Source organism: Lolium perenne, chromosome 7 (assembly GCF_019359855.2).
Source record: "Lolium perenne isolate Kyuss_39 chromosome 7, Kyuss_2.0, whole genome shotgun sequence".
Taxonomy (NCBI): domain Eukaryota; kingdom Viridiplantae; phylum Streptophyta; class Magnoliopsida; order Poales; family Poaceae; genus Lolium; species Lolium perenne.
The window spans coordinates 282818312-282840080 of NC_067250.2; the positions used below are offsets into that span (position 1 = coordinate 282818312).

A 21769-nucleotide genomic window follows, 5' to 3' on the forward strand; every position below is an offset into this window, starting at 1 on the left:
GACTCGAGCCCGTGTCATCGGTCCACTTGGGGGACTTGTTGGTCTTGGTGTAGCGTCGTCGGTGAGCGGGGCTACATCACTACTGACACTGGCAGCTCGGCTGGGAGAAGAACCAAGTCAGTTGGTGGTAAGAAAAAGGATAAGCATGCCGCCCAAGAGGATGATGAAATAGTGCCAGATTTCAATCTTGCGGATGCACACCGTGGTGATTGGCGGGAAGTGAGGACGGTGAATCCGTATCGCTATGAGCACCAGACTTACACTGGTGGGGACAAGTTCTTCTAGACCAAGACACAAACAACCCTATGGGATGGTTTCTATAATACTCAATAGTGTACGAAGAATGGTGCTGTTGTGATGCCCAAGGCCATCAATCCTGAAGAGCTTGCCTTGCATGAAGCCACAAAGTACCGCTTTGTGGTTGAAACCCTGAAGGGTATGGGACTATATGACCTTGTGTGCCTAAAGCCCGATGATGCACAAGAAGATCCCACCTATTTTCCCCTCCTAGTCCGTCAGTTCCATTGCACCGTCTTCTTCCATGATGATGCAGACCGCACCATGACTTGGATGACTGGCAGGGAGAAGTACTCCTGCACCTACACTTAGTTCTGTGCGGCCATGGGTTTTGGTGGTGGCCGTGCTCAAGGGTACATAATTCATACTCGGCCTAAGCTCACTAGAGGTGACATCTCCTTTTGCTATCCCACTAACCCCACAGTTGGGCCTCCCACTATCTCTGGGATGTACTACTCATATCTTGTTCTTGCTAAGATGTTCCGTGAGAGTCTCATCAGCAAGTCAGGCGATACTAGTGAAGTCAGGAACTACCACCTGAATCTGATGTACTATTGCCACCCTGCTAGGATAAGGAAGATTGATGGTTGTGATCTTATTCACTGTGAACTGAAGCGTGCATTTATGGACCGCATGACTCCCAACTATGCTCAGTATGTTCAGTGGCTCATCAACTACATTGTTCCTGCTCCTCTCAACACTCTTGATGAAAGGGTCATCATGGAACCATTCAGGTTCCCTACTCAGGATGGTCGCCCGGAAATCCCTTCCATGATGCCCTCCAATGAGCGCCATTCCAAGGAACACCATGATCCTGCAGCAAGCTCCAGCTACTCTTGGCGCCCTCAGCGTGGTGCCGCTCGCTTCTTCTCCAGCATGTGGCAGATGTGCAAGAATACCAATGATGTTGCACATCAGAGTCTTGCTTTGAACCAGGAGACACGGAGGAGACAGAGTGAGTTCATGGCTGCACGGAATGCTCCTGTTCCTCCTTATGGCCCTGAGATGGAGCCTGTGGTTGCACCTGCTTGGGAGATGCCTCCCATTACTGATGAGATGCTCCAGAACTTCGACCTATCCATGTATGCTCATGGTGGCCCTCCTCCTCGGACTGCTCGTGCTCCTCCTCCTACTGATGATGATGGTGATGAGGATGAAGGTGATGCGGCTGCGCGCGATGATGGCGAGAGCTCCTACTCCGCCGGGCATGAGTTCTATTGATGGGTGCGATAGCATCTCTCCTCTTTTCTTCGCCTTTTTGGTGTTCCGATGCCAAAGGGGGAGAAGAGAGTAGAGTCTAGGACCACGGGGTTCTTTGATTGTCACAAGTCATGGGAGTTGCTTTATTTGAATCTTATATGGCTTGTGCTTATTTGCTTTGATTTCTCAAGAACCATTTGCTACTTCGAATAATTTGTGTATTGAGGTGTATGGACGACTATTTGTATGCTTAATCACTCTATTAGGATAATCATGCTTTATTCTTATATATCTTAATATACTTGTCCATACCATGCTTGTTTCCTAAAGATATTGGGGGAGCTTCTCATATTCCACAAATGGTGCACTTTGCATTCAAACGCAAATTCTCCAAGTGCACACATTATGGGGGAGCTGTCGTAATATCTTATATGGAATCAAGGTTTAGAGCTTATCATAATATCTATATGTGACTCTAACTCGGTTTGTCATCGTATACCAAAAAGGGGGAGATTGTAAGGGTATTTTACCCTTATCCATTATTTTGGTAACAATGACACCGTGCTAGAGTATTTGACCTAATACGTTTATAAGGATTGTCTCAGGTATTAGGCAAAGATGCATAAATGGTGTATCAAAGGAACAAGAAGGCTAAAGGAGACCCCCCACTTCAACAACAATCAAAAGGGGTCTACAGCAGAAATCCGGTTTGCCGCCCGGTCGGCCGGCCACACAACCGGCCAGTCCGGCGAGCAACCCGGTCAACCGGGCGCCAACCGGGCCCCAAACCAGCGCCTAAGTGATCCGGTCTTCGGTCTGCCGCACGGCCTCAGACCGGCGGGCCGCGTGCGGACCGGTCGACTGGCGCCAACCGGAGGAGCTCCTGGACGAGGCAAAGTGTCCCCCGGTCGGGATCCGGTCTACTGTCCGGTCTGACCGGCAGTCCGGTCCCCTGCCCGGTCCGACCGGCCAGACCGGATAGTCCGGTCGGTGGTCCGTTGGACCGGTTTGTCGGGAGAAACGATGAGGTGGCAAGTGACCAACGGCCATATTTCGAAGAACACTATAAATAGGCCTTCTCCTACCTCTGAACAGTTAGGCACTACACTACAATCTGTTCTTGAGCTCTCTCTCTCTCTCTTACTCCATTACTAGAAACACCAAAAGCCTCCGATCTCCCTCCTCCTCCACCCAAACTCAAATCCCTCCGGGGAAACGTTAGAGGAGGACCCGATCTACTGTTCTACCAAGCCAAATCTCATTCCCCCCTTGTATTCATCGAGAAGCTTGCTTCCTAGGGTTCCTTGGAAACCCTAGGTGGGCAAGAGGAGTCTGGAAGCATCCGAGCTGTGGATTTGCTCCGGGCAAGATTGTGAAGGTTTGGAGGCTACCTCAAAGTCTACCACAAGTGAGTGAGCTATTCCTTCGTGGGATAGGCTCCGGAGAATAGGGTGAGCCTTCGTGGCGTGGGGAATCCTTCGTGGGACCTCCACCCCTCCAAACGTGACGTACCTTCTTGCAAAGGAAGGGAACACGGGAATACATCCTACTCTCCGCGTGCTATCGGTTATCTCTAACCGAACTCCTTACTTGTGATTTAACTACCTGTGAGAGCCTTCGTGCTCGAGTTAGTTGTATCCTCATATAGGTTGCTTCACCTAGTTTGCATTAGGCTCACCTTTATATTCCGCAAAGCCTAATATTGCAAAGAAAGAATTAAAATCTGTAGAAACCTATTCACCCTCCTCTAGGTTTACCATCTCTATACTTTCAATTACAGTTCAAGAAAGCAAGCAAATAATTTAACAAGTTTTGAAACAAATCAATGGAAACTAGTTGGTGTTGCCTCGAAGCCTCCACATGTGCTCCACCATATTATCCTGCAGCTGTTGATGCATTGTGGAGTCTCGAATCTCCTGACGCATAGCGATGAACGGAGCCCACGATGTCGGCACCTGGTGATTAGGCTGTGCAAGAGGACCCTCTCTGTCATATGGTGTAGCTTGCTCGCTCAGAGGAACTGGATACATACGCTCACCCCGAAACGACACGTAAAACAACCTCACCGTACAATGGATTGTCGGAGAAGTAGTCGGCGTAGAGCATGCAGTAGTCCTCTATTCGCTGCCTCGGCTTGCACTTCCGACGACCTGGTACCGACGCACCACGTCGACCGATTGCCTTCTCCGCGACAAGCTTGACAAGCAAGCTAGGATCAACATGTGCTCCTCATCTTGAGCGGCGGCTGCCATCACTTCTTCAAAAAGTTCGGCGAACATCTGCTCCTCCTCGTCGTCCGAGTCCATGGCCGCCCAGGCAAATGGACGAACACCTGATGGGCGTGGTCGACGCGAGGCGAGACGCGAAGCGCGAGGAGTAGCCCGACAGCGGAATATAGGCAACGGGAGGAGGTCGGGGGAATATAGGCTGGTGGGAGGAGGGACGGCGGAATATAGGCAACCGACGAGGGGTGGTGCCGGCGGCGAGAGAGCTACGAGGGGGAGGGGGATTTGCGGCGAGAAAGTGGCGGGGTTCGCGTGTTTTCTCGCCGCCAGAGCGGACCTGTCTCCACTTTTCTCTCGTCCGAACTTTCCGAGCGCACCCCTGGAGACCTGGGCTCTCCGGATGGATTTAGGCACTTTTCCGGAGAAAAACGAGAAATCGGAGGCGCAGCCAGACCAAATAATGCCCGAATAATGCCGTCCGGATAAAAAAAGATGTTGGAGATGTCGGGAGACGGCTAGAGGTGCTGTTAGTACTTGGGTGTTACCACACGGAGAACGCATAAAAAGGAAAGAGATTTCTACTAGTAATGCTCAGTGAAATTTTGGCGCTGTGAAAAAAATTCGGAAGTAACGGGTAGGAGAGTCGACGGAATGGGACGCGACACATTTCAGTGAGTCGCCGGACGGCTGAGATCCGCCCAAAACCACTGGCCATCACTCTACCTCTGGGTTGGTGCCCATTTCCACCCTCCAAACCAAAAGCAGATCTCGATCCTAGGGTTACCACAGCCTCCCCGTCGTCCGATCCGATCCCCCCTTGCCATGGCACAGCACGACGGCAAGCCCTACCAGCCGCGCCGGGGCCCCGAGCGGCCCCCGCAGCCGGCCGAGGACCCGGCGCCGCCCGCGGACGGCGTCGACCACCTCGCCATGGTGGCGGCCGAGGCGGAGGCCATGGTGGCGGCGGAGGCGCCCGCGGACGGCGTGGACCACCTCGCCATGGTGGCGGCCGAGGCGCAGGCGATGAACGCGTACGAGGAGGAGGAGCCCGAGCCGGGGGTGGATATGACGGAGGATGAACTGGAGGAAGAGGAGGAGGAAGAAGAGGAAGAGGAGGAGATGGAGATGGAGGAGGAGGAGGACGAGGCCGAACATCAGCATCAGCATCACGGCGAGGCCCAACCCATGGACGCCGAGGCCGCGGCTGCTGCCGCGGCTGCGGCTGCCGCGGCGGGCGTTCCGATGGACCCGCACGCGGGGATGGCCCCTGCGCCCGTGCATCCCGCCTCTTCGAACCAGCTCACCCTCTCCTTCCAGGGCGAGGTCTACGTCTTCGACTCCGTCTCCCCTGACAAGGTCCCTCTCCTGCGCTTCTGTGGATACAACACTTTTCCCCACGTTCCCCACTCGTTTTACGAGTGATTCAGTTGCCTGAAATGCTACTCCAAGGTGGTAACGTCTCTGGCTGTTTCTGCAGGTGCAAGCGGTGCTTCTGCTGCTCGGAGGGAGGGAACTTAACCCAGGCATCGGCGGAGCGTCGTCGTCAACGCCATACAGTAAGGTTGAGACAAGCGACTCTCGTCGCTTTTACTGTCCTTAAACCGTGTTTGGCCTGCTGGATGATTCACACTCGTCGGTGTCTGCTTCAGAGGCTGAACTATCCGCACCGGGTGGCGTCGCTGCTGAGGTTCAGGGAGAAGCGGAAGGAGCGCAACTTCGATAAGAAGATCCGGTATTCCGTTCGCAAGGAAGTTGCACTAAGGTTGGTGAACATTGTTTGGGAATTTTGCACTCGTTGTATGTGAAATGGTAACAAGCTTGTTGTGTTAGGACTCACCGAATGCGTTTGAATACGCTACGCTCCTTGTGCACCATATGTTGCGCTGTAACTTTATTTTGGGAACATATGCGTAAAAGCAGAGATGTGATAGTTCACCGGTCGGCGAGAAGTGAGTCCAACACCGGGTAAGGTGGTTTGGTCATATCCAACGGAGGTCTCCAGAATTTGTTTTGGGGGGAGGAGCCCGACAGGGTCCCCCCCGCTGACTTGGCATGGGCCCAAGTGAAAGTGAAAAAGTGAAGTGGTGGGCCTACCCATCCCAACCCGGGGTATCCTGGGATTCACGAAGAGCAGCACCTTACGATGTTTATGACCAATTGGATCTTGATGTACCATAGGTACCAGAGATGATCGCTAATAGTGGAGTTCTAGGGAGTATGGAAAATAGGAGGGGCAGAGGACAACCAAAGTTGACATAGGCGGAGGCGGTAAAACGAGACTTGCGGGACTGGAATGTGCCTAAAGATCTGGCTCTTGATAGGACCGCATGGAAATGAGCGATCCATGTGCTGTAATGTTAGTTTACTTGTTCTTTTTTTTTCTCTATCCTTATTTTGGTTTCTTTATGTTTCCGTTGGTTTCATATCTAGCCTACCCCAACTTGCATGGGAAAAAGGCTTTGATGTTGTTGTTGTTGTTATTGTTGTATGGCACATCTAAAACATCTTCCTTGACAAACCCTTTTCACCATGAAGATTGATTAATCTTCTCCAGTTGTTAGGTGACAGTGGTCGCTTTATTGATCTGCACTGTTTCAAAAACATGATTATGTTTGGATTCTTGTCAGTTGTAATACTAGTTTGCCACTTCTTGATTTAGACACAGTTTTCAGGATCGCGACACAGATCCTTGTATTGTGCGATTCTACATTCTTAGCAGAGCCAAATTATTTGCGCAATCAAGAAGTGGCAATCCTTAGTATTGTTGCCATATTATTATACCAGGAGTAACATTTCTAGGTTTTGGACAGCCGTATCATGTGCCATACCACTATCTATCGTAACAAAATTGCAAGGGCTGGCCGTGCTTTGTGAGAGAATTTACCCTCAAGCCCACTAGGGTACATTCTTGCATGCCATAGTCAGGTTGTAATCATTATAGTACCCATTCACCATCTCGTTAATTTCTAAATTCCCAAAAAATGATAACTAGTGAATTAATGTGGACGTTGCATTCCTTCAAATTTTTTGTGGGTGTTGCATTGTTTTAAAACATTCATTTCGGTGCTCCGAGTTAGGATTAATTTTTGGAGAACTTGTGGGACATGGTGCTTTGGCTCAATAGGTCTAGATGCACCTATTAGGAAAATTATATTTTAAATCCACTTCAAAATGTCGAAAAATTCTGAAAAAAAATCCCGGGTCTACATCCGGACATTCTATGTTCGCTCGCAAAATTTGGCGGTGAAAAGGCATTTTGCGTGTTCTATGTAAAAATGCAAAAAATGTTTCATGATAACCTATTTTGAACCACAAAAAATGTCTTTTTTACACAGGCTACAGAAAATGTCATTTCTTCGCGAAATTTTATGTGCGAACATAGAATGTCTAGATATACACACAGATAATCTTGTCAGAATCTTTGAACATTTTGAAATATGACTTTTATGCAATGGGTGCATCTGCACATATGAGCCAAAGTGAAATATCCTGAACTTGTGTACATATTTCGGCTTAATCCCTAGCATAATGTCAGTAATAATTTAATTCTAGCTTATTACTATGTTCTCCTATGAAATTTTGTTAGATAATACGTAATATATGAAGCAAATTTTACCGAAAACAAAATTATATTGTTCCATGATTATGTGGTACGATACCGCTGACAAAAAAAATAATACTCCCTAGTTTCTCTATTTTGGCAAGTGGCACCCTTGGATTTAAATAAGGTTTCACTTTACTTGTTGGTGCTTGTTGTCTACTAACTTCTGCACTGAAAACACATGAACACAATTAATGCTACCCCCTGCATTTATAGGATGCAGCGCAAGAGAGGTCAATTTACATCTTCAAAACCAAGACCTGATGAAGCAATGTCAGAATCTGCAACTGCAGATGGCTCCCCAAATTGGGCATCACTGGAAGGTCGGCCTCCGTCTGCTGCCGAGTAAGTACACTTTATGCATTTTTTTTATTGTGTTTGAATTTTTTGGCAGTATTTCTAGGTTCTTAAAAAGTTGGTTTCTGTGGAAGTTATTAGCTACACTTTGAGTATCATTGCCATGCTTGGAGTAAAGTTTTCTAGTATGCTATTGTAGGTGTCACATAGAAACATAATACTAGCAAATTATTCATGCGCCTGGCTGTTACACACCATAATATATAGATCCTTTCTATTTCCTAACTTGTCTGACCTGAAATACACAAATTTGGTTACTTTTTTAGTTGTGCAAATAAAAGTGTGATATGAACTGAAGGTATTATCTGATACATAGCGTACGTGGGCAGATGCTTCTTTCCATATGGTATTGGTATTCTTGTAGGTCCTACCCTTTTTTACTTCTTTAAGCATACACATTTTTATTTCTGAATCGTACTTATGCTATCTTCTTCAAATTCTTTCAGATGCCATCACTGTGGTACTAATGCAAAGAGTACACCTATGATGCGTCGTGGACCTGATGGACCAAGAACATTATGCAATGCTTGCGGCCTCATGTGGGCAAATAAGGTACTTGTAATTGCTTACTAGTACCGTTGCATATCTGGATTTAGCCGAGGACAGAAGCATATAATTTAGTATCTACATTTCATAGTATATGTATGTGGGTACCTAGGGGACACAGAATTGTAGGGATGGTTGGATGGAATCATACCATACTTGCTGTCACAAAATAGATTCTATCTGATAGAAGCAAGATTGATCCAGTTCTATAAAATACCACTCAATTTTTTTTGCTTCCTACTTTCATAGGGCGCGGGACAAATATTGTGAAATAGACAGAGTAACTTTTAGATCATGCTATGTGATGGAATTAGCCACAATTGTAACTTGTATTAACTGTGAGAAGTTTGTTTTTCCCTTTATGCTAGGGTCCTTTGTATTGAAATGGCTTACTCCACTATCAGTTAATCACTCTTATTTTTTTGCTTTATGTCGCATTTGGTGAACTATAGAGTTTTGGAATGCTTAACTAGTGGTTCACTGTTTTTTTTTGTTCTGACGGTATTTCAGATTGAATTCGTAGTGGAAGAAATGATTCAATCAATGTAATGAAATTAATTGCGCCATGCATGATGTGCATATTTGATTGTATTTAATCTCCGCTGTGGAAAAAAATCTTGATAAATGACAAATACCATTATATTTGTGCTGACCATTTTAATGTATTTCGTGGTTTACTATGAGCTCTTTGTTTTCATCACTTTATATACTCCCTCCGTTCCTTTCTATAGTGCCTATAGATTTTTGGCATTTGTTTCATAATATAAGGCTGTAGCTTGACTTTTTTTCAATTGCCCCCTCCACCGGTTAACTCCCACGCGACATGCATGAAAAAAAATTCCATACAAAATATGAAACAATTAATTGAGATTCCTAATGCATGGCTCAAGGATTACTTAGATTTAGGAAGCAATGTTTTTCTTTCCTTAATTAAATCTGGCTGCATATATGGAGAGTCAACAAGTCAGATTTGTGGGATTTGTTATGGTAAATTAGGAAGTTATCGATTTTCCTAATTTTAGTCTGATCTCAAATCGTTCAGCCAGGGGGTCTTGTGTAAAAAATACTCTTGCGCTAATTTCCGTGCCAAAAATCTATAGGCACTATAGAAAGGAACGGAGGGAGTAATAAATATGAAGTAATTAACCTGTCAATATTACTGTAAATAATATCTGTGGTCCATAAATTCTGTATTACTTTGTTCCTCTTTCATGTAATTTATGGGATTCCAACAACTTATCTCACAAAAGAGAATTTAAGTTTTATTAATAGTTTGTTTCATATAATCTATTAAATAATTTTTAAAGAGACTTATGAGGGAGGAGTCCCATGGTTTGGTTCGAAGAAGAGACTGAGATGGCTGTTTGCTCACTCTGTGAAATACTCACATATGTTTTATTTGCCTTACATGAGTCTGCCACTGGGCTAAAGCCCAGTCGTACTCGTCATGTGAGATTTTGATTAAGTATATTAAGATAAATGCCACTATAGCAGATGGCATATTAACCTTATACCTATATTTTCTGAAGGGCATGTTGAGGGACCTAGCAAAATCTTCTACCACACATCTTCAAGTTGTGGTATCAGCTCCAAATGATGGTGTAAGTCTCTTGTTTATTCGCTACACATCTGACCTATTCCAGGAGGCATATAACATTGGAACTTTCCTTATGCTATGATTCTTATATTTTATCCTGTAAGCTGCAAGTGCTGATTCGTTCTTGTCCAAAAATGAGCTGAATCAATATCTTATTTTCTGGTAAAGGACAGTATTTTGCATGACATCCTTCGTAATGTTTAGTTTTTTGTAGTAGTTTCTGTTCATAGGTCGCTGTTGTATTGTTTTGTGTTGCTGCGTACCATTTCTGTGGTTGTACCGAACCTTCGTCTTTGTAATTCTATACATGCGTTCCTCCTGCATGGTTTGGGCAAAAAAAGCTAACCAGTAGCTGATTTAAACGTTGAGTGATTTTTTATAAATTTATGTTGTTCCAATCATTTAATATCTTTAAGTACGTAAAATGACAGATCAAACTATGGTTCCGTGTCTCAGGCTCTAGATATTTCATTCCAAATTGGAATATCAGAAATAATGATCGCTTTATGTTAATATTTAACTAGTCAAGAATCCTTTCAGTGCGTGGCTGAACTCAAAAACTACAGTTGGATGGCTTTAAAAGTTGTACTCCCTCCGATTATATTACTTGCCATTAATATGGATGTATCTACAACTAAAATGTGTCTAAATACATCTATACTAGAGTCAATTAATATGGATCGGAGGGAGCACCTATTTTGAATTTTGTTGGTATTTTGCTCATCATGGAATCAGTTATTTTATTAACCATGGGTTCTCTTTATGGATGTAAGAAAGTCAGTTATCCCCATTTCAGACATTAAGTATAAATATTATGCTAGAAGTATCTTTGTCATCCTGTTATGACTACTCAGTTTTCCAATTTCTGTAATACTTTTAGTATGAGCTACTATTTTTGAATGAACTGATGGTTGAAGCTTGTATTTACTTCTCTCAGCAGAATGGAAATGCTGCTGTTGTACCTTATGCTGAGCAAGAGAACCCTTCAGCACCGGCAGAAAATGGTCACCAGTCTTAGACATGAGTAAAGTGCTGTTTGTTAAAGGTGGAGAAAGGATTATCATCCTTGAGTGAACTTTCTGTGTAGGCGAACTGCTTGTACTATAACTTGAGCGAGGAACTGCTAGGTAGGTGTTGCTTGAGCATCATGTAGGGTTGAAGAGCTGCTACTTTATCTGATGGGATCGTGCTTACGGCCCTTGTTGTGGCCATAACAGTTTTATTTCTTGTTTGAGCCGTGAGGCTGATAACGATGGAGCTCCTGTCTCCAGTGTTGTATGTGAATGCTTTGTGCCCTGTTGTTATTTGTAGATGTCAAAGTAGATGTTTTAACCCAATGCAGCAACCTGTTTCGTTCTTCGCAGTCACTGATCTATCACCGCTAAATGAGTTGTGTGCTGAGTTTGAAATGTCTGCATGGTTGAAAATCTTGTACACGATCGTGTCTTCCTTGGAGACATGTCAGTGCTTCCAGTCTGATGTTTTTCTTAGAGACTTCAACATAATTAATGCAGTTACATGTTCTTTTCTCAAGTGACATGTTGATTTTAAATCCGACACAAAGTTCTATTTTCTGAATGATGCTAGGTTTATTGCTAAAACTGGTGCAAATTTTCAGTTAATGATTTGCAAGACGTGTCATTTGAGCGGAAAATGAATGATGCGACCTGCATTGCAGCGATGCACGTTCCATTTAAGCTGCCAGTCGTTTCTAAAATTTACAGTCTCGGATAAGCATTTCTTCCGGAATCCGGAGGCAAAATTCTGTCGATCTATTGACTAAGCTAAAAAGAGTCGTGGATACAAATATTTCATTTGCTCAATGGCACGCAGCTCGCACCACCGGCCGACTTGGCCACAACTCCAGAATCGATACCGTAGCTGCAAGATTTGTCTGGCGAGATTGCACACAAATATCATTGCCATCTCCCACAGCAATTGTGTGAAAGGTCGAGGATCACCTCTTTTTCACCTAGAAGGCCTAGAACTATACTTCTTGTGGGTGATGAAAAGTGCGAAGGCTGCAGGCGTGAGTCTAACATTCAGATTCTGATACTCACATCACTACGCCTCTACCCGTCTCTCTAGAACCATCGGTCGCTTTCTCTAACGTGTCGCTCGTAAGCTTCTCATAGGCTTGCTCGGCTCTCTGCGCGCGCTGTTGCCCTTCTCCTTTCTCCGACTTTTGACGCTAGTTCTTCTATTTAACAGTTCTCCGGCGCTTCCCGACCAACCTTCACTCCCTATGTGCATACTCCTTCCATGACGTCCCTCATCTTCCTTTGTTGTTTTTCCATACCGCCTAGATGAAGGTTGCGGATCTCATTGCCGCGGTTCGTAGATCTCAAGTTATAGCTGAAAAGGGAGCTCCCCACGCGCTGTTGGATGCTCCAAGAAGATGGCTCCCTAGAGTGGGTGGGTCCAAGGTCACCCTATCCTGCTCTCGCGAGGTTTCGACGAGACCAAACGACAAGGCCGTGCCTCCATTTGTTTATAACGAGGGGTCAATTTTTGTGCGTGTTTGATCTTGCACACGCTACTTCGGCTGTTGCAAGCTTTTACGATGTTTGTGGCGCGCACTTGTTCCACATGATGCAACGATTTTGAAAACTCTACCGTGAACGGCTCATTTTAAGTTGCAAATGGGCTCCTTCGTTATTGCTGGTGTTGTTTTGGATGTTGCATGTCTTGTTTCTTTGATGTTGTGTGTATGGCTGCACACTTTTAACGTACTACTCAGTATTATTGTGTTTCAAAAGGGAAAAAGAAAAACACCGCCCAACCAAGAAAGGAAAATCCAGAACCCGTTAACGCCAGCCAGCCCGACCCGTTCTCCCATCTCGTGCGCCGCGGCTTATCAATCTCGGTCCCTCCCCCAGCCGCTCCACTCCTCAACTTTGGAAACCCTAACCCCGCCAAGCCCCTCCAATGGCGGACGTCATAGACCCCAGCGCGCGCCGCCCGCCGCCGCCCCCGCCCGACAGCCCCGAGGGCCGCGCGCTGCCGCTGCCCGTCCCGCCCCCGCCGCCGCCCGGCGGGCCCCCGCCGACCCGCAAGCGCAGCCGCTCGCCCCCGCGGCCCTCCCTCCCGCCGCCGCCGCCCCTCGGCCTCTCCCGCCCCGAGCGCTACCGGGACCGCGACCGCGACGGCCACCGCCGCGGCAGCACCAGCCCGCCCCCGCGCCGCCGCCGCGACTCGCCGTCCCGGAGGTCCCCGTCGCCGCCGTTCAAGCGCTCGCGCAGGGACGACGGGTACGACCGCCGCGGAGGCCGCGGGAGCCCCCCTCCACGGTACGGATACCACCCCGGGAGACTCCGCTCGTTTGTCTGTACTGGATGTCTCTTCCCGGAGTTGTCTCTAGGGTTCATGCGTCTTGGGTTCTGCGTCGTCCGTGCAGGTACGACCGCGGTGGAAGCAGAGGCGGGTACGGCGATGACCGGTACCATGGCAGGCATCAGAACCGTGTGTCAGGTAAGGAGTTTCCCTGCAACAACATTTATTCGGTTTCATATCCATAGGAATGGCTACCAAGCCTATCAGAACCGAGTTAGCTAAGGAGTTTCCCTCTTCAGCAAAATTCAACCCTACTTAATCTGCAAAACAAAGGCTGTGATAGTAAAATTCAGTAGCACTTGCTACTGTAAGCATGCCATAATTTCAAGTTTGGAGCCTTTGGTGTCAGCACAGCTTGTTGAATACACGGATGCTAGTAGTTCCAGTTAGAATTTTGACTACCTGGCCATATCCAAAGATTTAAAACTTGTGTTCATATCATTCACCAGTAGATTGCATGTGGATCAAGTATGTAGGACCACTACTTCGGATTCACGACTTCTGTTTTTAAACAACTTTTGTCCATTCAATGAAAAACGTCTGACTGCTCGCTTATGATATCCAGATTGGCCCGATACAGGATTTGGGGCATCAAATAATGGTACTGGAATCCAAAGGTAATATAATTAGTAACACATATACATGTTCCATTTGCTTACTATGGCTACTCCTTCAAGTTCTAGACATTTTGGTTGTATCGGAACCAATTACCAACTCTCCCGGGAACCGCAAAATGTGCCTTCTACTGTAAGATGCTTTAGGGCATCGTTAACAGATAGAGAATCTTCTCAGAAATTCTCCCTATTTGATGTTCGAAAGCAAAGTAATCCTCGAGAAGAGTGCGAGTCTGGAGATGGATTAGAGTTGCAGGTTATCAGCATGATATACCTTACCTGCTTGAAGCACACTTTGTAGTTTGGATTGCCACCAGCAAGCCTTGTGCTTTTTTCTACAGTCAGTGCTGCTACCACAAGGCGCCACCTCCTCCCAGTTATATACCAACTATGTTCTTGAATACAGGATTATTACATGTTTCGGATAACAGTCAAAGGGAGAATCTGATGAGAATATTCTCTATCTGTTAACAACAGCCAGTTGGACATTGACTTCAGTCGAATTCGTTTTAAGTTATTAATATTCCTATAGGCACATGTCAAGTTTTCTTGTTATTTTATTGTTTGCATGGTAGAGTCACTTTTGTTATGCAAGGTACATTAAGCACAAATTCTATATTAACAGCTCCATCAGAAACACTTCGAATATATGTTGCTGTGAACTATTATTATAGTTTTCCTGCATATTTGCATAGATGTTCATGACATACGGTTTATATTCTTATGCTATTGGATAGCCACTGTTAACATTACAAAGAGCAAACCTAAGGTGATATTGTTGTTCTCTCTTACTCTGTATTCATCTTTCACCATTCTCCTCAATCAATGTAATTGGTTTTGTTATTGAATAGCACTTGTTGGGAAGAGGGGCATGAATGGGTGATCTCTTTCGTTTGGAGTGGTTTAGTTAAAGCATATTTTTCTACCCTGATGCATTTGCACCCCTTCCTTTAAAATAACCTTTTGTGCTACAGAATATTTTTAAATGCTACTACCTCTGTTCCATATTGTTAGCCGTTTTGGAAAACTAATTTAGTTTGCTAAAACGGTTTATAATTTGGAATAGAGTAATATTATATAACATTTAAATGTTCAAGTATACTTTATATGTCTACATGGACGTTCTTATCAGTTTAATATTTTTTGAAAGTATTATTCTGTGCCATTGGAGTAGCGATCAAGCAAACCTGAGGGTAATTTCATGGATTTGGTTGTTGGGACTGATTCTTAAAGTAGGATCAACCAAATTATTCTGTGCCATTGGAATAGCCCCCTGTAGCTGTTAAAGTGCTATATAAGGAAATTGCAAAATATTGTGTCACAAAAAAAGAAGTTGCAACAGGAAGTTGGACTTTTGTTGTATGTAAATAAAATACTTGCATAAGTATGATCTACTCATTAACCCATTCCCTTTTTCTTTATGTCAGATTCATTATTTGTCCATTGTTTCTTGTTTGCTAAAGCTTTCTATCTAGTAATTCTTTTGGGAAAATCTTGTTTGATATGTTCGCCAGAGATGAGTATTTTCGGGAGGATCGTGGATTGGAACAGATTGATGTTGTATAATACTCCGTACATTATAATGTTTACAATTCATCAACATAACTCTTTCTTCAGGGTGCCTTTTTTTTGGTCTTTGTAGACAGTTTATAGCTGATCAAGATATGTGTTGACCAACCTGAATAATGCATTTGAGTGAGCATCAGTTTTTATAAGCAGCTAAAAACACACACGGAGCCTTGCATGCAAGCTGATGCATGCCAAGCCACATGCTAAATATCATTTTGCGCTTAAAAAAAATGCCTTTTGTTGTGAACTTTTCCAGCAAGAACCCCTGGAAAAAAGACATATGAGATGTTTAAGCTACTCTTTTCCTTGCAATGGAACAAACTATGACCCCTATTGGAGATTGAATTTAGTAGTATTCTGTTATGACCGGTTTGGCCGGGCAAGAGGGAAGGGATTTCCTTCTTAATTCTTGCTTGATTAGATTGATAAGTCTCCTCTCCTTATATAGAGAGGTTTACTTGACCCCTAAGCAAGCGACCCTTATCTCTAATTAACCCTAAGACTAATGGGCTATAGCCAGGCCCATGACGTACTCTAACATATTCATATATCACATTTTTATGTGGATTGTTTCTTAATATTGGTAGGCATATTTTCTCCTGAAGTTTCATGACCTATCCATTCTAACGTCTCAAATACAGTAGAAGATTGAAGCTTAAGTTCGCGTGTTTCTAATGAAACATTCTGTGATCTTATATGCTTGTGGATATTTTTAGGGAAGGGTTAATGACGTACAAACAATTCATGCAAGTTCTTGAGGATGATATATCACCAGCTGAAGCTGAGAGACGGTAATCAGTTGTACCATTAGTAATGAACACTTCTCAATGATATCGATGCTGCTGTTCGTAGTTCTGACTAACTATTTTGCGCTATTAACAAGGTACCAAGAATACAAGACAGAGTACATCACGACCCAGAAACGTGCGTATTTTGATCTCCACAAGAATGAGGACTGGTATGCGCAGAATAATTTGATTCCAGTTCCTAACTGTGCACAGCAGGAATACAGATAGCCCAATTGCTTAACTGTCCTTTCTTTGTTTTTACTTGCAGGTTGAAGGACAAGTACCATCCAACCAACTTATTATCTGTTATTGAAAGGTGGAGTTGCATAATATGCGAAACATGTCTGTGTTGGTCTTTTGTCCCTGTCATACCCAAAAAATGATATTGTTTTGGCTGACCAAACTCTCTATAGATTATTATTTCAACTGGACTTTTGTACAATTTGTTTGTAATGACTGTTGCATCGCTGTTAGTTTAGGTTTCTTAATATTGGTGTATTTTGTTTTGTTTACACAGGAGAAATGAGCGCTGCAAGGTAGTCGCGAAGGACTTCTTTCTTGATTTGCAAAATGGAAATCTGGACCTGTGAGTTATGTTCTTGCAGTTTGTGTTAGAATCCTCTTTCGGACTTCTTGTTTATATCTTGATACCTGCTGAACAGTGGCCCTGGAATAACTGCGTCTGCCGCAAGTAAATCAGGAAATGGCAGCGATGGGTACTCTGACGATGATGGAGATGGTGACAAAAGAAGAAAGCACGCCAGAGGTTCCTCAAAAGAAACAGATCCTCTTTCTGCTGCTCCCAAGGCTCATCCAGTTAGCTCTGAACCTCGACGAGTTCAAGCTGACATAGAACAAACTCTAAACCTTGTGCGTAAGCTGGACTCAGAGAAGGGTATTCAGGGGAATATTCTGTCAAGTGGTGATCATGAGAAGTCAGATATAGACAAGTCTCATATCGGATCTATGGGTCCTATTATTATAGTCCGAGGCTTAACTACTGTCAAGGGCCTTGAGGGCGTTGAGCTCCTTGACACTCTTCTTACCTATTTATGGCGTATTCATGGAGTTGATTACTATGGCATGTCTGAGACGAATGAGGCAAAAGGCCTTCGTCACATGAGAGCAGATAATAAGACTACTATTACAACTAATGTCAGTGCTGCTGATTGGGAGAAGAAGCTGGATACTTTCTGGCAGGAAAGGTCGAATGGTCAAGATCCCATGGTTATATTAACGGCCAAGGACAAAATTGATGCAGCAGCTGCTGAAGTTCTAGAACCGCATGTCAGGAAAATAAGAGATGAAAAGTATGGATGGAAATACGGCTGTGGAGCCAAGGGCTGTACAAAACTTTTCCATGCCCCGGAGTTTGTTTACAAGCATTTGAGGCTCAAGCATCCAGAGCTGGTGTTGGAAGTTACATCAAAACTCCGAGAGGAACTTTACTCCCAAAATTACATGAAGTATGTGCACGTGATCTACTGTTTGAAGTTATAGAATATACTACCGCCAAACTTTTTGAGGAGGCAATACTTATCTACTTGTTTCCTTATGAACAGTGACCCTAATGCCCCAGGTGGAACACCAGTTATGCAGCAATCTGCACCAGTAAGAACCACACACTCCATTTGCATGTTTAAATAGAAATATTAATTGCATTATTCTGCAAGTGCTCTGTTTACTTATCATGTGTGTTGTTCATAATCGTTATAACTTCAAATAATTTATTATTATTATTGTGGTTTCTGCAGTCATGGTCGATATAGTTATTCGTATACTCTGTCATGAATCTCTCGTTCACATTAGTATAAATTAAAAAGCCCTATTTCTGTCGAACCTATATAAGCTGTACTCTGCATTTCTGTTGCTAGTTAGTGTTCATGTTGAATGCAGAAAGAAACTGCATTGGCATCGACATCTACTGAAATTTACCAATTTGTCATCCTTGATAAAATCGTCCGACTTCTGATTTGCAGGACAGATCAAGACGGAGACCTGGCAATGATATGGATAGTCGTATGAGATATGACCGTGGCAATCGTAGAGAATATGATAGGGCAGATAGAGATGGAGGCAGACATGGTCGAGGTGATCGTTCTCCAAGCCGTGATGGACCTGATGATCAGATGTTTGATGGCTTCCGTGGACGAGGCTCCAATGCTCCTTTTGCAGCTGAGTTCCCCGCTCCACCAATATTGATGCCTGTTCCTGGTGCCGGGTATGTGAAAAGCCTTCGGTTTCAATATTTTCTTGTAGGCAGCTTTGTGGGTTTCTAAATGGTGTGGGTGTTTTTCTTCTCAGCCCATTGGGACCATTTGTTCCGGCGCCTCCAGAAATAGCCATGCATATGCTGAGAGAGCAAGGACCTCCTCAATTTGAACAAAACGGCATGCCTCATGGCAACTCAGGAGTGCTTGCACCGATGATGGGTGGGGGCCCAGCACCAATTATAGCCATGCCTCCATCTTTCCATCATGACCCTCGTCGTTTGCGAAGGTTAGCAACTATTCATGATGATGCTAAATTTAATTGTCTTATTATTTCTATTTGCTCTAAATATGGAACTGTTATGGGCAAATAATTGTCATGTCACTATACTTCCGTTAATGTATCAACATATATTTAGCATTCAGTTTGTGTCTGCTTACTTGTGGGGCTTGTGGTCATATTTGTGTTGTTGTGGAGGCAAGTACTCCAAGTTGATTCTTGAATTTGCCATGCTACTTCATTTTATCTTGCCGTTGACTGTAACTCATTTCTGGTACTGGGTTTGTTGCAGCTACAATGACCTTGATGCCCCTGACGAGGAAGTTACTGTTCTTGACTACAGAAGTTTATAGGCTGTGTCTGCCACACATGCAATATTGCCAATGCCAGCTCAAGCGTCTCCACATGTTTTGAGGTTTTTGACCTCCCCATTAGATCGAGGATGTATTCTTTTACAAAGAGGCATAGGAGGAAGATGTGTTATTTTCTTGGACACTGTGGTGTGTTATGAGTTTGTAACTTAAATGGCAGGAACTTAAAATTTGCTCGTGTCCTGTTGCATTGTCTGCCATAGTCGCTACTCGCTATGCAGTAACAAGAAGTATTGAACTTCTGTTTTCTGGGAGACGGTGTTTAATGGGATGTTGTGGTGTTCAACGGGATGTTGTATTCTTTATTGCAACAATCTTACTACCCCACACTGAAACCAAATAAATCCACTTGTGTGTTGTACCTTGGTATAACTACCTCCGAAATTTCTCTTTGTGGTGTTACCTTCACTTTAACCGTCTATACATTTCTGATACCAGTCAGTCTGGTTCTTGTCTGGTTTGGACTGCAGCCAGCAAGTTGAAGGGTTGTTTGCTTTCAACAAATACCATATAACTGTAGGCTTTAGCCATAGTTTATTATTATGTCTTTTGTTTGTGGCAATAAATGTGGGTTCTACAAGTCACGTGAATATATGTAAACATTAGATATTCTGTTGTCGTGAATAGGCATCTTTTGGTTTGTCGAGCAGAGAACTCATGTCTCACTGACTTGTTCCTATGATCTTGTTAAGTCACTTCCAAATCAGTATGATCTGTAGCCAGCAAAATGAAGCCAGCCAGGTTCTACTGCTGGAAAAATAATGTAACAATGAGAGTATGAGACCGATAGTAAAACTAGTTAACATTTCGAATAACTCGCTCTACTAATATAGATATATTTAAATATATTGTAATTCTAGATACATCCATGCTAAGTAATATGAATCGAAGGAAATAGTAAACATTGGAAAAATAGTGTCATCTTCCCGGCGCAGGGATGGATGGTTCAGGGTGTCAGAGCGAGCCTCTGCAGGGTGTGTGGAAAGTTAGTCCCAAGCTGCTGCAAGTATCAGAGAGTTTATGTCCAGGCTTGGACAGCATGCAGCTCATAGGCTTCTGAGTGCATGATATGTCGTGTGCCCTATTTATCTTTTGTTCAAGTAAGCTGAATAGTGGTGTTATGTGTTTCTGATTAGGCTACTTTTCGATACACACATGTGTGGCCTATCGCCGAAAATGCAGCTAGCCTTGAACTTCACATTGTTCACATATATGCTTCTTCAACTTAGTAACAGCAGAAAAAGCACCATTTAATTGTTTAAGTAACTGTAACTAAGTTGGCTTGTTATTGAACCGAAGGTCCATGACTAAAAGAGAAAAGATGATCTTGTCCTCTAAAAAGAAACACCAGGAGCAACATCACGAATATGATGAACTGGCAAGGAATTTTGTTAATTTTCTGCAATGGCCAAACAAGCTTATTGCAGTAACACCTTCTCTTTTACAACGAGAAGGCCAGAGACCGAGGAGCCAGATTCACATAAGCCGCGCGTGGTGCCAGCCTTGCACATTGAACGGGCCCAATTAATAAACAGGCCGCAGGAAAACTCATTTCAGCCCAAATCACGGGAAAGCTTCTAGCTCGGTCTGGAGAGTAGCGGCCCATAAATGTTTTGCGAGCAGTGACGTGCGGGTTGCGAGTAAAAAGGGGCCGAGACGCGCAGCAGGACGGCCAAGAGATCTGGACCGTTTACTGGATAGATCGGACGGTTGACGAGTCCAAATCGCTGTGGAGGCTCCTAGGAAGTTCCATTATACTGTTAACTAATAATACTGTATTGAACAAGAAGTGACAGTTGTTCTGGTACATAGTGAAGCAGTGAGTGGTGGGAATCAGAGCCAAGTATATACATATTATTACTGAATATTTGTATTTTTAACATCACCTAGCAACTCCATTAAGCAGCTTAGATCAGCTAGAAGAAATAAAATTTGTTAAGTAAAGAAGCAATTTGTGAAAGAGGTGCCAACATTCTTCCCAAGAACATGCTGAAACATCGATAGATGAACATCCTAGGTAAGTAATACCAAACATTTGTAGCTTCTACACGAGGCAAGGAAAACTCTACTGCCAAGATTTGATCAACAAAAATAAACCTCCTTTTATCCATAACAAACATTCTGGTTACGCAAAGTATCGATCTGCAACGACAAAAATGGTACCATACCCCAAAAAATAGACAAAGCATCCAAGTTTTCACAATGAACAACTTACCGATTCGATTACATGCTCACTAAGGTCACACATGACATAAAAGTGCACAACATCCTACTAATTAAGATGATACAATAACATATCACTAGGATGAACATAAGTATAACGCTACTCAAGCATTTTTTCGACAAAGAGTATATATTAATATCGCGAAGATACCAATTACACCTAGCCTCTGCAACAATGTATTGCTCTAGCACCCCCTAGCGCCATTATGGATGTACATAACCCAAAAAAGAAGAATTACAATAAAATAAGTCCCGTTACAATGATATGTTCCCTTTTACCAACAATACTAACATCACCAAGAAAACACCAGAAGTTTAGTTTCTCCAAACACGACGCCTCCAAGGGAACCGTGCACAAGCGTCGTCATCGTCAGATTATAGATATTAGGTTTTCACCCTAGAGAAAGTCCTCCTCACAAAACAATGCCTTCAACAAGGTCATTGATACGCATAATCAATTAAGGCAAGACCTTGGATTTTTTTACCCTGAAAGGTAAGACTTTGAACTTCTCATGTGTTGTCGCCCCCTCTTACGATACCGCCGCCCCAAGTCACGAA

General features: G+C 43.9%; 2 protein-coding genes across 3 annotated transcripts; both read left to right on the forward strand.

Annotated features, from left to right (window-relative positions):
* The first annotated feature begins 4408 nt into the window (after nt 1–4408).
* Nucleotides 4409–11160, forward strand: LOC127312477 (GATA transcription factor 20). 2 transcript variants are annotated; one of them, XM_051342997.2, is made up of 7 exons: nt 4409–5078; nt 5200–5283; nt 5372–5484; nt 7540–7668; nt 8127–8232; nt 9756–9827; nt 10764–11160. In XM_051342997.2, the coding sequence occupies exons 1-7, from the start codon at nt 4545–4547 to the stop codon at nt 10839–10841; spliced, it is 1116 nt and encodes a 371-aa protein (XP_051198957.1). In that variant the 5' UTR covers nt 4409–4544; the 3' UTR covers nt 10842–11160. The 2 variants fall into 2 exon arrangements, with proteins under 2 accessions (XP_051198957.1, XP_051198956.1); XM_051342996.2 differs by having other exon boundaries at nt 4423–5078; nt 10761–11160.
* Nucleotides 11161–12723: 1563 nt separating this feature from the next.
* Nucleotides 12724–19237, forward strand: LOC127312475 (serrate RNA effector molecule). Its single transcript, XM_051342995.2, has 12 exons — nt 12724–13113; nt 13221–13294; nt 13722–13773; nt 16056–16130; nt 16223–16297; nt 16396–16443; nt 16645–16713; nt 16790–17593; nt 17690–17738; nt 18107–18348; nt 18432–18626; nt 18910–19237. Exons 1-12 carry the CDS (start codon nt 12752–12754, stop codon nt 18968–18970), a joined length of 2106 nt encoding a protein of 701 aa, XP_051198955.1. The 5' UTR covers nt 12724–12751; the 3' UTR covers nt 18971–19237.
* Nucleotides 19238–21769: the final 2532 nt, after the last annotated feature.

Coding starts and splice junctions, on each gene's coding strand:
- LOC127312477 (XM_051342996.2), top strand. CDS start 4,545: ATGGCACAGCACGACGGCAAGCCCTACCAGCCGCGCCGGGGCCCCGAG. Junction 5,284..5,371: donor CGTCAACGCCATACAGTAAG/GTTGAGACAAGC, acceptor TGTCTGCTTCAG/AGGCTGAACTATCCGCACCG. Junction 7,669..8,126: donor CGGCCTCCGTCTGCTGCCGA/GTAAGTACACTT, acceptor AAATTCTTTCAG/ATGCCATCACTGTGGTACTA.
- LOC127312475 (XM_051342995.2), top strand. CDS start 12,752: ATGGCGGACGTCATAGACCCCAGCGCGCGCCGCCCGCCGCCGCCCCCG. Junction 16,714..16,789: donor CAAAATGGAAATCTGGACCT/GTGAGTTATGTT, acceptor CCTGCTGAACAG/TGGCCCTGGAATAACTGCGT. Junction 17,594..17,689: donor TACTCCCAAAATTACATGAA/GTATGTGCACGT, acceptor CCTTATGAACAG/TGACCCTAATGCCCCAGGTG.